The sequence below is a fragment of the Thermobia domestica genome, chromosome 9, assembly GCF_964235325.1.
Source record: "Thermobia domestica chromosome 9, izTheDome1.hap1.1, whole genome shotgun sequence".
NCBI classification, from domain to species: Eukaryota; Metazoa; Arthropoda; class Insecta; order Zygentoma; family Lepismatidae; genus Thermobia; species Thermobia domestica.
The window spans coordinates 120268232-120283241 of record NC_137462.1 but is presented as its reverse complement, the minus strand read 5'-3'; the positions used below and the strand labels follow the sequence as shown (position 1 = coordinate 120283241).

The 15010-nt window shown below is 34.3% G+C and overlaps 1 protein-coding gene across 3 annotated transcripts in view; it reads left to right on the top strand.

The window, feature by feature from the left end:
* The window catches only part of LOC145694973 (beta-galactosidase-1-like protein 2), an 89831-nt gene that overhangs the window by 47346 nt on the left and 27475 nt on the right, over positions 1–15010 (top strand). For all 3 annotated transcript variants that reach the window (XM_081771783.1, XM_081771786.1, XM_081771784.1), the window contains exons 7-9: positions 3151–3303; positions 10240–10386; positions 10790–10977. In XM_081771783.1, the coding sequence (XP_081627909.1) occupies positions 3151–3303; positions 10240–10386; positions 10790–10977 (488 nt within the window). The remainder of the gene's footprint in view (positions 1–3150; positions 3304–10239; positions 10387–10789; positions 10978–15010) is intronic.

The following is a 15010-nucleotide window of genomic DNA, read 5'->3' as shown; positions in this document are numbered from 1 at the left end:
TTTCAGCGTTTTCGAAACTTTGTTTCTAAAGAGGAAAGGGTTTTCAAATATTAAAATTTCTCTTTCTTTATTATTCAGAAAATGCTGAATGTAAATATACGCTTATGTTCGAGGCGTGGCATTTGACATATAGGCTTTTAATTAAAAGTAATGAAATATGTTCCATTGAAAAAAAAAAAAAAAAAAAAACGCTCCTAAGAGGGTCATTTCTGTATCCAAAATTCCATTTTTTCCCTTTATTTTGAAAGTGCCGAATGTAAGGATTTATTTAACATGGAAGTGTGAAATTTGGTAAATAGATTTTTAATTTAAAATAAGAAAATATGTGTTTCTAAAAATACAGCTTTTAAGGATGGAAAGTAACTCATTTCTGTAATATCCAAATTTCCTTTCTTTTGTTCAGAAAATGATCAATCTAAGTATGCTTAAGTTGGAGGTGTGAAATTCGGCATATAAACGCTTACATTTAAGATAAGGGAATAATTTTCGGAAATTCCTCTCTAAGGAAGAAAAGGGGGAAATTTATAAAGTATTGTAATTTCTCTTTCTTTGATCCGAAATATTGGATTTGCTTAAGTTGGAGACGTCAATCTGTTTATTAAAAATGCGTGATTCAGCGCTTAACAAATCTAGATTTGAAAGAGAAAAAGGATTTTTATAGTTATGAAATTATCTAGTTATCAAATCGCGTGAATATCCAATTAAGTATTAGCTCAAGTCAAAATCATTTTTGTACAAACGTAAATTTAATTTCCGTTAACAATGGCTGTCACATTTTGTAAAGTATCACCCATTGTTGTAGATATAGAAACTTCTGTAACTTCATCTTCATTTTGCGTTTTTTTTTTTTTTTGTTTTTTTGTTAAATTAATGTGTATTTCACTATAAACGCATAAAAGTACATGGAGTTGCTATCAATTTCCCATTACGGGTCAAAATAAAGCGAAAAATGTATATAATTGTATACCTTTCGGGTCCTTGTCTAGAGACGCGAATTGCACTATGCGGCAACGTTGCAGGTAAAGAACCACAGAGATGATTTACCAATCCATCAGATAGTTCCATCAATTCTTTCCAGATGATAGTTAAAGTCGATAGAGATTTGAGGCTAGCACCACGTATTAGCGTAACAATCAATATAACTGCTTGATGGATTCATAGAGTAACACTAATTGTTTCAAGTTAATCTGCAACATTGCCACATTGTGAAATTTTGATTCCCCATAGCGACTGAAGGAGACCCCGGAGCATTTTCGCTTTATTTTGACCTGAAGAATAACGCCCTGTTGTCCGTGAGCGCCATTTTTAGAACACCTGATATATATGTATACCTATATATATATATATATATATATATATATATATATATATATATATATAATACACGTGGTGTGATTGGAAAGTTTTGAGATTGGGCTTGTAATTTCAAAATGTTAATACTGACAGACTATTGTGATATATCTCCTTCAAAGTAATTCCCTCCTTATTGAACACACCGCACCCACTGGTGTTATTTTCAGTTTGGGAAGCATACTTGGAAAGTCTTTAGAATATGAATATCCGTATTTGCTTGGATGTCTTCAATGGAGTCAAATCATTTCGTTTTCAAGGAAGATTACACTTCAAGAAAATGGTAGAAGTCGGCCAAGGTAATATTAGAGGAGCAGGGAGGTCACGGAAGCACAGGAACTTGGAATTTGGCCCAAGATTCTGTGATCGGGAACACACGATTCTTGCGGTAGAACTTAGACCTTTTCTTCCGTACATTTTCGCATAAATACTGTAGGGCACTTTTTATACTGTTCTTGATTGACTGGTCCGCAGAGGTAAACAAATTCGTTATGTACGATACTCGTAGAATCGGAAAAAGAAAAGAATTAAAAAAAACACCAACATTTACTCATTGTCTTCACATTCGACCGACTTGGTTGCGCTTTTTTTAGTTCGTGATGAACTTGGACATTTCTACTACGATGATTTTTCCTTTCCTTCTGAATCATACCCTTAAACCCATGATTGTCGCCTGTGATCATCCTATTTAACAAATTTGGCCAGTTTCTGCCCTATTAAGCAGTTCTTGGGACAATTGAAGTTGATGTTTCTGCTGGTCCGACAACAATTTGAGAATACATTTTGCAGACTTTAGACACATATCTTAAATTCAAATTGGCTCAACCGCTTAGAAACGTAAATTCAGTTCTTTAGCCGTCTCCTTAATTGTGCGAAGAGTGATCTAAAAGTAATGATAATCATACATTTGTAATACACATAAAGAAATCTCTATAAAATAATTTCGCTTTTCTATACCCTCAATAATTCTTTATATATATATATATATTCTGGAAAATTATTCAATTGGAATGTGAGTAATCGAGTTGATCACACGAAAGTGGAGAAGAATGAAGTGAGAACTGTCATCAAGTACGTTTGCTTTGAACACCTTTGCCAAGGTTTCGAACTATTCGAACATCCGCCCTGTTCTTCATATCCAGCTCCCACTGACTTTACGTCTTTTCTCGGCTCAAGGAAAAGCTCAGGAGCAAGAAATTTGAAGATGATAGCGAGGGATGGCCGCTGTGGAAGCATTTTGGGAGTTTTTCTTTTTAATTAATCCATTGTACGAAATCACTTATCCGTCAAGGATCAAACACGGATCTTCATTTACCAGAATGCCATTCTTTACCGAGCAAATATTTCACGGTGAAGTTTGCAAGAAGTTGTAAGGACAGAATAAGCTTCCCTTTCCACATTCGCGTACTAACCAACCCTATCGTATTAAGCAGTGGCGGCTCCTGTCTTAAAATTTTCCAATCACACCACGTGTTTGTATAGTGTCTCAAATATAACACATGCTAAGTTTATATTGAGTAATAAGGACGAAGAGGTTGAATGATAGAGTGGGAAGAAACGATACTACTAATTGAAAATTAAAATGCAGTGTTGGTTCAGTGCCAAGTTTACATAATGCGATCTCGTTACTGTACATCCAAGTAGTAAGCACCTTCCATTTATTGCAGTTTGAAAGTGTTTGGGTATAGGCTGTACCTCACAAGTGGTCTGAAAATAAATATATGTCAGGTTTTAGAATCTACTTAAATTTTTAGTAATTGTATAAAAGTGTACAATTGTTTATTATTTTCATTTGTATAGCTCTGCAAACCACGAATCTTCAAGAAGATCCTCTTGAGCACTTCGAAGTGTTACGGTCATTACAGCCAGACATGCCATTGATGGTCACCGAATTTTGGAGTGGGTGGTTTGATCATTGGATGGAACCTAACCATCATACAGTGGATTCAAAAGGTATGTATAACAGGGCTATAAAATAATTTGCTGGTTTGTTTTTAAAGGTTTTCGACTTAAGTTTTCTAATATGCTGTACTGTGCTGTGTTCGTCTAATGATGCTGTATCCTTGTAACTCCAATTAATGCCTTTTATGATCAACTATAAAGTAATTTTACTCGCTGAAAATGTTCGCTTCATATGTATTGATTTAGTGTGATATTCAGGTTTATACCCTGTAAACCAACATTTCTTAAACTGTGGTCCACACGGTCTGTCCTTGTTTTTCTCTTAGATTGGACATTAGTACAAAACAGATAAAAAAATAATATTCAAGTGAATCGGGAGTCACATACTGTAATCGAGAATCTCAGTTTGGAAATTATGCAGATGCAAACGTCTTTCACTTTCCCTCCCAGCCAGGGCCGGCCCTAGGCATTTTGCCGCCCCGTGCAATGGCATCATTTGCCGCTCCTCCTTTCTCCAGAAAGAACAATTTAAAAGCCACGATTTTAAGTATGCGACCCCATCATGAACGATGAAGGGGGGAAAGAGCACTCGCACTTAGAAAGGTTTAAACACTGCAAGTACACCTAGTTGTGTCTGTTTTTTTTTCTTTAAATAATGATGTATTATGTTAGTGAAAGATAAAGCAAATACACCTGCAGAGGAAAGATGATAATCTTTTTCATGGAATTCAATATCGAGTTTCAATCTCAATGTATAACTAATTGTATTAGTTTGCAGTTCCAGTGCAATTAGCTCTTTTATCTTTATTTCCTGATTTTCCTTCTACATCTGTTTAAAAGAATGTTTTAAAAATCTTGTTTCCACCCTTAATGATAAAGAACGTGTTTGTAACAAAGACTAGTTTTCATTTCATATCAAAATTATGATAATTAAATGGAACAGGTGTTCGCTACTGTTCGGGAATTGAGTTCTTGTATTTGATAACAATCAAGCAATTCATGCTGGGATTTGTTTGACTATTTACTTTAGCACTGTCCATGTGACCTTAAACTAATGCGAATTAAACATGATTTATGAATGAAGTAGAACAAGACAATGGTTCTTGTCTTAGAATATTACTATTATTAGTTGAGTTGGTGTGGTAGTACAGTGATAGTGTGTGACATATGGTTCGATTCCCCTGTGAAGTATGTTATCTGCAATGTAATAAAGCTTCAGCATTGCAGTGCAAGTATATGCTGCTTCTTCCTAACGAGGCTGTGTGATAAGCCAATGCAACTCCTCCATAAATAAGGACGTAATCATTGTACAAACTATTTGGTGAACCTACGCTAATATAACGCTACTAGTTCTTACAACCTTTCGTTAACCTTATTTAAGAATTGCTAAGTGGAATAAGAGAGAAAACATATAATGACAATGACTGTTTATTGACACAAGCTATACATACAACAAAAGGGAATCTGTTGGTCACTACTCTTATCTTCAATATTCACGAAGCATGCTAAACCAGGGTCAAAATCATAATGTTGAATGTAAATCAAGACCAGACTCTGTGTGTCATAAAAGTTAGTTCAGCAGAGTTTAATTAAATAATATAGATTCTGTCTGACTTACAAAGACCATCATATTAGCAAAGTGATTTGAAGTAATACTCCAGGCATATGATAAGCCTTGGGCTATATCGCTTAAATCTGTCTTAAGAGTGGATCTATCATTTATGCATTAAATTCCATTACTGGCTACTTACACGTTTCGGCCTCGTCTTGGAAGTCAGCTTCTCGTCTCCTTTTCACACGATAACTATTTTAATCGCACACTAATTATAAGCACTATAATTCACTAGATGCATCACGTCTTCCTCTTCCAAGCTTAGAGCAGCGATCAGGTTGCAGCCCACAACAAACCTCTTTGTGTGGCTACGGAATCGGGATCGAACTTTGGACCTCTAAAGATAGCATCAGTGGTACCCCACAGCAAACCTCTTTGCGTGGCTATATAGAACGGTATGGATCTCAGGACCTCTGAGGTAGGCAACAGTCACGGTTCACAGCAAACCTCTTTGCGTGGCTTATGGAGCTGAATAGAACTGGATTGAACTCTGGACCTCTCTCTTCCGAAATCTCGGAATCGGGAATCGAGAATCAATTTGCGGAGCCTGTTGACCAAGAACTCGTCGGAGAACCTGCAGCACCTTGGTCTACCCTCGTGACCTCAAAACCCGAAGTTTAAATACTGTTTGCTGTTCTTGGTTTTCATGTCACGAGCTACTTTCAGTGACTAAATTTTACTTGAGAGGTTAATTTTTAGCTTGTGTTCCGTGTCTTAATACAGCCATGGAAACTTTTCCAACGGTTTCTTGTTGACTTGTAGGAAAACACAGGTTTATTTTGTTTAATATTGGAATTAAAGTTTATTATTATTATTATTATTATTATTATTATTATTATTATTATTATTTTATTCTCCCAGTGTATATTGTCCTGATCCTAGGTGATCATTACAGTAGTATTCAAATAGGTTAGCTTGGTAAATTTAAGTACCATCATCATGAGGTGTGTTTCCAGCAAGAAATGTTTATTTTGAATAATATAGTTACGACAGATTTTTGTCGCCCCTTGCAAATGCACGTTGCATATATGGTAGAGCCCGCTCTGCACCCAGCTTTCAGTAATTAGAAAAGACTAATATGTACAAGTATCTTCTTCTGTTAATAGCAATAGAAAATTTAATGCCAACGTATAATATATTTTAATAATATAGGTATGTTGGTATTAACGCGTACTTAAAACATTATATCTGCTTTCGAAGGGGACATAAGTAGGATGGTGCGTAGAACATTCTAATAAAAGTAGTCCCTACTTGGAAAAAAAGTATGAGAAACGTTTCTGTAGACTATTATATATTGGACACACCAGGAATGCAAACACTAAGTAAGTATACTAAAAGTTAACATGCTAACCATCAGAAATCTCATTTCACAGTAAAGTATGTCGTGCTGAAATATTCTTTCTTCACCTGGTAAGAGATAATATTAAAGAAAATTGTTTGAGAAATATAAATAAGTATGGATGCACAAATAAGCAATTTCCAATATTTAATAAAATGAAAACCTTACCTGAGTTGCTACCAATATTTTTTTTTTTTTTTTTTTTTTTTAAGTTTACTAATAAAAACTTGATATTTCGTCTAGAAACACTTGATACAATCATAGATTGAAATATAAGAAGCTAATAAGTGAAAAAAGATACATAATAAAGAAAATCGACTCACTGTACAAATAGAGTACTGTTCCACTTTTATTTTTCTGATATGCTTATTATCAACACGCAGGTTGAATAATTTCTTTTGTAAATTAGTTTTTTATAAGCATTGGAAAGGAAACACCTAGTGACATAAAATTTCCTTGCACCAAAAGGACTAGTTAGGCTGAGATATTTCTAGTAACTTAAAAGTGATCATTCACAAATAAAATTTTAATACATTCTGTGCCTAACCTTATTATTTATTGGATTTGTCACAAATTTTTATTATTTGTTTTCGTATTATCTGAAATAAATAAATTTTCTAGTTGGAATTACGTCATGATGAGTCATGTACCTACGTAGCACAGTAGGAGTAGGAATACAATATATTCAAATAGCTTTTGTCAATATAATTTATTTAGGTTTAATTCGCCTAATTTTTGTAAATTGATTTTGTAAAACAGTTTTTTCTCTTGTAAATAAGTGTTTTTATAGCGTTTCAATTATTTGTACTTACAACAGATAAATAACGTCTCAGATTAAACGAAACGCAGGATTATTTTCTTAAAGGAGCAGTTCGACTTAGAAATGCATTTTTTACAATTTATTTCCATTTGTAGAGTTGAAAATTCTAAAAGGAATGGTGTTTGTTTGATCACGATACGTTCAGTCGTTAGCGAGTAACAGAGGAAGAAAGATTTTGTGATGACGTCATAGGTGGGCAAGGAGCGAGAGCAGGCTTGCATACTACACAGTGCCAAGCATTTCGTTTGTGAGAGGTGCGGTGGCACGTTCTAAGTGCGGTTTCCTTTTCCAGAACTGATTGCAAGGACTTACAAATATCATCTGCATGTAGAAAATGATATCTGATGGTGGGCTGTACAAACGTTTTTTATATTATAAAACGTATCCTATAAAGCATGAGTTCAGCGTTTCAAAAATCGAAACCAATATGTAAATAGATGGCGGACGAGATTGCTGCAACACCTAAGTACCTTTTCTATAATCATTCTTCCGATTCCCAAACATAATTATGTTCATTTTCACGTTTTGTTGCAATTTTTAACGCTGACCCTATAATTTTGTGCTTCAAGGTATGTACAGGAAAGCAACATATGAGGCAAAAATGAAATAACATTTGTAAAGTTTGCCAGAATATGAAAAACACTTCACCGGTTAAATTTCTTTTATTCTCATAGCTGTCTGCGAAACAACCCTCATCACCCATTTCATCATCATTGTCACATGATACAGAGAAATTAAACGATGTATCAATGTCTTGAGGAACAATCATCGTCACTGATTCCTTCTACAAGCCGGTATATTTCACTCCCTAATTCACATTGTATAGCTTATTTCTAAAGCAGTATCTTCAGAATCATGAGTGACATCGTCTCTATTATCTTCTAATGCCTCGTCTTGACTACAACCGTCAATTGCGTCTTGTACGATATTTGTACATTGGTAACTGGACATAGATCGGTGCTTGCTCAATGGCTCGGATTTTAAACCTTTCAACAATATACTTGGAACAGCAGTCTTTCTCAGTTTGCGTGTAAATAATTCTCCTGGCATTAGCCAGAAGTGGATCTAGACGGTAAAAACTCAGGGAGGAGGGGAGTCAGAACCCAGACTATGATATGTATATCATGTTTACTAAAAACTTTCAAAAATATCTAAATAATAGCTTAAATCAATTTTGTCACTCAAAAACTGGGGGAACTAGGCCCCCGGCCCCAGACTAGATCCGCCACTGGCATTAACCTTTCTTTCAGTAAACTTGACTTCTCGAAGGCAGGCTCTTCAAGATGTTTGGAACACGAGTGATTTTATTTGGTACATTTTTTCCCATTGATTTTCTTGGGCCATAATTTATATCGATCTGGTGATTTCTCACGACTTAGAAACGTAAGAAAAGGTACTTTATGTCCTCAGCTTTAATTGCACAAGAATTACAACCGAAAACACAGCAGGTATTAGGCATTTCTACTTCTCTTCACAAGCACTGCACGCGCTGTACTAACACGTGTTTTCTACTTCACACTAGTGTTTCTTTCAGAAAAAAAAATCCAGGGGAGGGGGGAAGAGACACTTAGTATTCGAAGAGGCACATTATTTTTACACAGTACTATTATATTTATTACATTATAGACGTATTGTTTTGGTCTCCTCCGGGGGAATCTCTCACAGCTCCGGGACACAGTGCCACCCTAAAAACATGTCTGGAAGAAACACTGTTTCGCACAACAAATGTAATTACTGCTCTCTCTCTACTCTTTTTTATACTAATGCTATAGGAAAAACAACTAACAAAAACTTCCCTCAAGAATTCAACACAGAGCAAGACTGCTAAAAAATCCAAAACACAATCTATTAAATCCAATGCACTATTAAAGGTTATCAGCTGCGTACAAGGGAGTGGTTGCTGACTCACATTGAGTTTCTCGCGTAGCCCACCCATGACGTCACCATTTACGATTCATCAAAAACAAATGCCTGTAGAAGCTGAACGAGACAGCCTATCAAGATATAAAAAAATACGGGTCTCTTATTTTTTGTTTATCTTTCTATTGCCCCAAACTTGTTTTTAACTCGAACTGCTCCTTTAACTAAATCCTATATGTTTAGGTGGGCGTTACCCTGTTTACAAATATGTAACTTCCTCTGGCGAAGGAAAGAGGAAGCAAATATTGTGTATTATTACGAACTCTTTGCGAGGATTCAAACCTAAGAAACATATATATATATATATATATATATATATATATATATATATATATATATATATATATATTATATATCTATATATCTATATATATATATTTTACAGCGCAATAAAAATTTAGTATGCAACCAACTTTTGTATTGTTGTATGCAGCCACTTTTGTAATTATTTGAACAGTATCATGAGTAAAATTCAGTGGCTGTGACTGGTACTGTTGCAAGTTCCAGCTTGTTTGAGATCAGTAAAAACAAATCGGAAAGAAAATTAAACGGTTTCGATTTCACCTTTGGTTAATAACTGTTGGAGAATTTTGTCACTATTATATGTTTTGGACATGAAGAGTGCATTTGCAGTAAGTTTTCCCGACAGCTATTTAATTAGCAATATGAGCGAGTAAAGAAGTTCACAACCTCCCATTTCCATAACCAATGCTGACTACGGTACGATTCGTAATAATTCAATGTACAGTTTGTAATAATGTACTTTATCGATATGTTGGTATTTAATTCTACAACGAAATCTATGTCTTCAGTCACTTAATGTAATCTAAAATATAAATATGAAACAATAGTCTTCGGAATGTTAAATTTACCGTACATTATATTTTAGAGAAAAATGCATTACTAGTGTATTTCGCTATACTTAGAACCAAATCTCACATTTCAAATTAACTGAAAAGGCAGTGAAGTAAAGTTTGACAGACACTTCTTACGTTATTCCAAATTGTACTTGCCCAAACCTTTATTTTGCTCTTACAGGTATTCATAATCAGTACACTGTTATCTTATTAAATGGGAAAATGGTTGGTCTTGCACCTGGATATCAGAGAAAATGATAAAAGTATTTTTGTAAGAACCCTGTTATCTGTTCCTATGTGGCAAATAAGTAAGAGCGTTGCTACTGAACTTGGAATGGAAAACTTCAAAGAAGTTGTATGAATCAGGGAAATTAACTAAAGTGTAAGAATAAGTGTATTTCCAATAAAAATTCATTTTCTTTTATCTTTCTTCTTTCAGTGTACCATAGTGTTCTGGATACGATCATGAGTGCTAATTCTTCGGTAAATTTGTACATGTTTCATGGAGGAACAACATTTGGATTCATGAATGGTGCCAATGTCAATGATTACTTCCCATTTTATTTGCCTACTGTCTCTAGTTATGGTAAGATTTTGTGTTACAATTTTTTTCACCTTAAAAAGAAGTTTACATGCATAATGTTTATTGAAAATGTGTGGCTGTTCTGGGGGAGAGACTGGGTTGCATACCAGTCGCCTAGTTTCACTTTCTGAAATTGATAGAAGATGATTCAAGCCATGATTTTTAATTGTTGAAAACATGGTTATGAAGAGTAATATTAAAGTGGTCTCAACAACGAATGTAACAAAATAAGTGCACGAACTGTTCTCGGGTTATTTTTTTAGTTTAGCTTCTGCCAGAGTTTCAGTATATCTTTTCAATTTGATTGCATTATTGTTAATGTTGTTTTCTCTATCAAGATATATTAGAAGGATGAGGAATTACTGTTTGTAGTACGCACTAATGTATCACTATTGTTTAATTCTAGATTATGATGCTCCTTTATCTGAAGCAGGAGATTACACAGAGAAATATTATGTCACTAAACGTTTGATTGCACAACATAATAAACTGAAATTAAACATTCCGAAAGAACCTCCAGAGAGCCTCAAACTTGCCTATAGTTCAGTTTATGTAACTCATCATTTGACAATAGAGGACCTTATCCAGAGAATCGTAAGTTATGTTGTAACGAGGTATTTGTACTCACGGGTTAAAACTTACCTAACGACCTGGAGTATTCACATTTATCTAATTATTAATTTCAAGATCCAAACTATCCGCTAATTCACGCCGTATCACTGCTAGATGAGGTGTCCTGTAGTTGTAGAATGTTTTAACTCGTTTGTTTACTAAAAAGTGTCCCTAAAACGTGTATAGAAAGTTATATATAAATGCACTACTTTAAGTTTGCACTTGCCGGCAGAATTAATACTCAAATAATAACTTTTAAACACACAGAGAATTGAATATAACGTAAAGTAAACAATACTAATAACATGTAAGAGAAATAACGTAATAATTTATTCTCAACCTAAAAACCCCAATAATTTATTCTCAATAAAATTCTCTCTCTATATATATAAAAAAGAAATCTTGAGTAACTGGTCAACGCTTAGAACAAACTGCTTAAGCTACGAATTTGAAATTTGAACAATATATAGGACTCGCGACGTAAGGTACCACTAAGGAAGGATTTTTTTTTTTTTAATCGACGAGGAAAGGAAAGGAATGGAGGTCGCAATTATTATAACAACAAAGCTAGAAATGCAAAGGGTATTTCAACTTTTCGGCTAAAATAATTAAACACGTTTTAAGCATTATGAGATGTTTGAACTAGAATGGAAGAAAAAGAGATGGAGGGGATCACTAAGATGCCCATACGAAGCGTTCGAATATCTTGTGAATCTTCGAGCACAGATAAATTATGTATTAAAGTTGGAGAAGGAAAAACGCAAAATATTGTCTGCAATAACACGTGAGGCCACTTACTAGTTATTAATAAACGTTCAATCGTGTTTAATTCATCTGACAAGGGGAGGAGAGTTTTGTTCAAGTACCAAATGGTCAACTTTCATGTGCCATTGGCTCCGGAGTGCAATGGTACCTCTGCAGTAACATGAAATAGGTAGAACCAAAATTCGATCGCTTTCCTGTTTTTAGGGAGCTCCCAAATTAGATTGGACTCTACCGGGTTGTGATCTAGCTATGAGGTTTGGTGTCTAGTGGTACAGGGACGCCTCTCGATACAAGTGAGGGAGTGAGCTTCCTTTAAATGAGCTGATGCCAATACTGGATGTGCCGGTAGACTCGTACTCGCTAAGAAAGTTCCCTCTTCCTGTAGAAAAAAACACAGATCGACTTCGGCCATCGTGCAATGGGCGTATCCCTTCGGAAGGGTGTTAGCATTTGTTACGGCTAATTGTTAACAGGAGATTTGTTATGGACAATGTTAATGAGTTCACAGCGAATCGTTCCAACTAGTAATTAATGGTAGAAGGACAAAAGTCTTCCTCACGTGAGACGTGATTATCGGCTCCGTCCTTGGATGGATGGTGGTGAAGTTTTAAACTAATAAGGTACTTCCCGTAGACAAGCACGGGGTCAACCCAGAAGTGTACAGAGCTCGCTTTTGCCTCAAAATCTCATTCGTACTCACTCCAATATTCCTTGGTCGAAATTCAAAGAAGAGTTTTTTGGCTATAATGTTTCAATTCCTTTTTACTAACGTTCTTTCTATGGAAGATGATGTTTTGTGCAGAATTATAACGTCCTTTATTTTTGTGTTTAGAATATGCTTAGACAATCTTGAGGTAGCCGTTTCATGCTAAAGTTTCTTAATACTTTATTCTCACCTCTTTATTTCTTTTAGTTATGCCTGTGTAGATATTGTCACATTCACATTTAGCTGCGTATACTTCTGGTTGAACGTGTCCACTATGAATAAAGTTCAATATTTCTCTTCTACCAATTGGTCTTACGTCTCATTTGATATCTCATTGTAGATCTGCATATAAATAATAGAATCTAATAAGATTGACTTGGCTCGACGTGACGTAGATCCCACATAGCATTTCTGTATGTAATGTAAATAGCGAGAAAATGTGAGTTTCTAGGTGGTAGAATAGCATTATTGCACAATTAAATGTTTTTAGTATTGGCTTCTTCACATGATTTTCTCTTATGCTCAGTTACACCAATCGAAGATAAAGATTAAATAAGATAATCCGTTGATTATTTTTATCTTTGGGTAAGAACCTTACATCGTTGCACTAACAGGTATTGGGAAAGGATTAAGTTGCATAAAACTATGACGTTTAAGACATGATATCATGCAATATCATATGTTTGATTGACTAAAAATTGTGTGTAACAAGTGGAAACTGATTTGCGTAGCGTGTGGTAACTTGTTACTAGATATGAAGAAGAAAAAGAAGAAAGAAAAGCGAAGAACTTTACTTGTCGAGAAGGAGAATATGCTCTAATGTTGGTGGACAAATACGAACATAACCGTGAAAAAAAAGTACGTATCAAATACTGAAAAGGAAGCTGTTTTTAGGGGCGCACAGTTTTGTTTTATGGATGATGTATTATTCCTGGGTTTACATATTTAAAAAAAAAAAAAAAAAAAAAAAAAAAAAAAACTAATAGATTATACTTTTTTATTAGTCTTTCAGTCTTTCAAGTAACATTTTCAAGCAAGGGTGTATTTGAGCGGAACACCTTCCTTTTCTTTTTCTTACACAATGTTTGGCTACATACTACGCTAAATTTCATACAAATACTATCAGCTCTTAAATCCAACGTTCGATCCTTACACTCAAGTGTAGGGTAGGGTAGAGAAGAGTAGAGAAGATTAGAGTAACGTAGGTTAGGTAGAATATGTTAGCTTAATATTTAGTCATTATTTTCAAATGTAGGGTAGGGTAGTGTTGGTTGGTTTACGTGAGGTCACCTTACGTACAAGTTAGCCATTAATTTCAAATGTAGGGTAGGTTACATAAGCTCACCTTACATTCACCGTATATTATTGTCAATTGTAGGATAGAGTAGATTAGGTTAGGTTACGTTAGCTCACCGTGTAGTCGCGTCACACTATGATACTTTATTTAACAAAATTTTCCAACAAGAATTTCCCCACACCACCCTGTTCCGTCAACTTTTTGAAAACCCAAATTTTGCTTTAAGTTTACATTTGCATTGTTGCGGCAGTTCCGCTGCAAGAAATAGCAACGGCTTACAAGTCTTTCGATTTAAATTGTCATTTCCGTCTCCAGTTGGTTTTGCTCCATTCCAGAAAGTAACACTCGTGTACGTAAATATGGCCCTTTTAACGAAGTAAACAAAGTTTAATTTAGTAATTCACTGTCAGGTTTTTATAATGTTACCAATTGATGATGCTGATGAAAGTTTGATTACTTTTTTTTTTATCTATACAGATTAGGTTATTACATAGTGCACCTGAAAACAAGTTTATTATTATTATTATTATTATTATTATTATTATTATTATTATTATTATTATTATTATTATTATTATTATTATAGGATGGAAGCAATTCTAGTTTATGACATACACAGTTAACTCTTCCGATTTATTTTTTTCTTTCTTTCTTTTCACACTTACTGCTGCAATGTTTAATAAAGAAGGGCGTATTTAACTAAAATAAAGCAAAATTATAAAGATTTAAAATGCCAACAGGTCTTTTAAATAAACGAATGGAGCCAGTGTGCAATAAAATATAATTGAGCTCAAGACAGTGGAATACAGTGGGATAGATGTCACCTTAAATGTGACATAAATCTAACCTACGAAGTAGCCAGTAAGAATGAAATTTCTTCAATTCACAAACTGAAATTAATTAAGTAATAATAAAATAAATAATCTAATGAAATAATGCAAATATGGTATTTTAATCGTTTCATTGTAGCAGTGACAGATTATTAGTACAAATATCATTCTTTCTAGGTTTAGAAATAATTGAAATAACCACAGTAACATTATTTATATCCACTTATGCACATAAACTTTCAAATTATTTATATAATCTCCTGCAAGCAATCCTACAGCAAAGTTCAACATGAATTAATCTCCCATTTTCGACGATTTATCTTAATCTGATGATTTGTCGAAATAATCTTGGAGAGCAGTATTGGCGCAACACACTGTCCTCATTTCGATAACTAACTTTTGTTCTATCCCTATCCA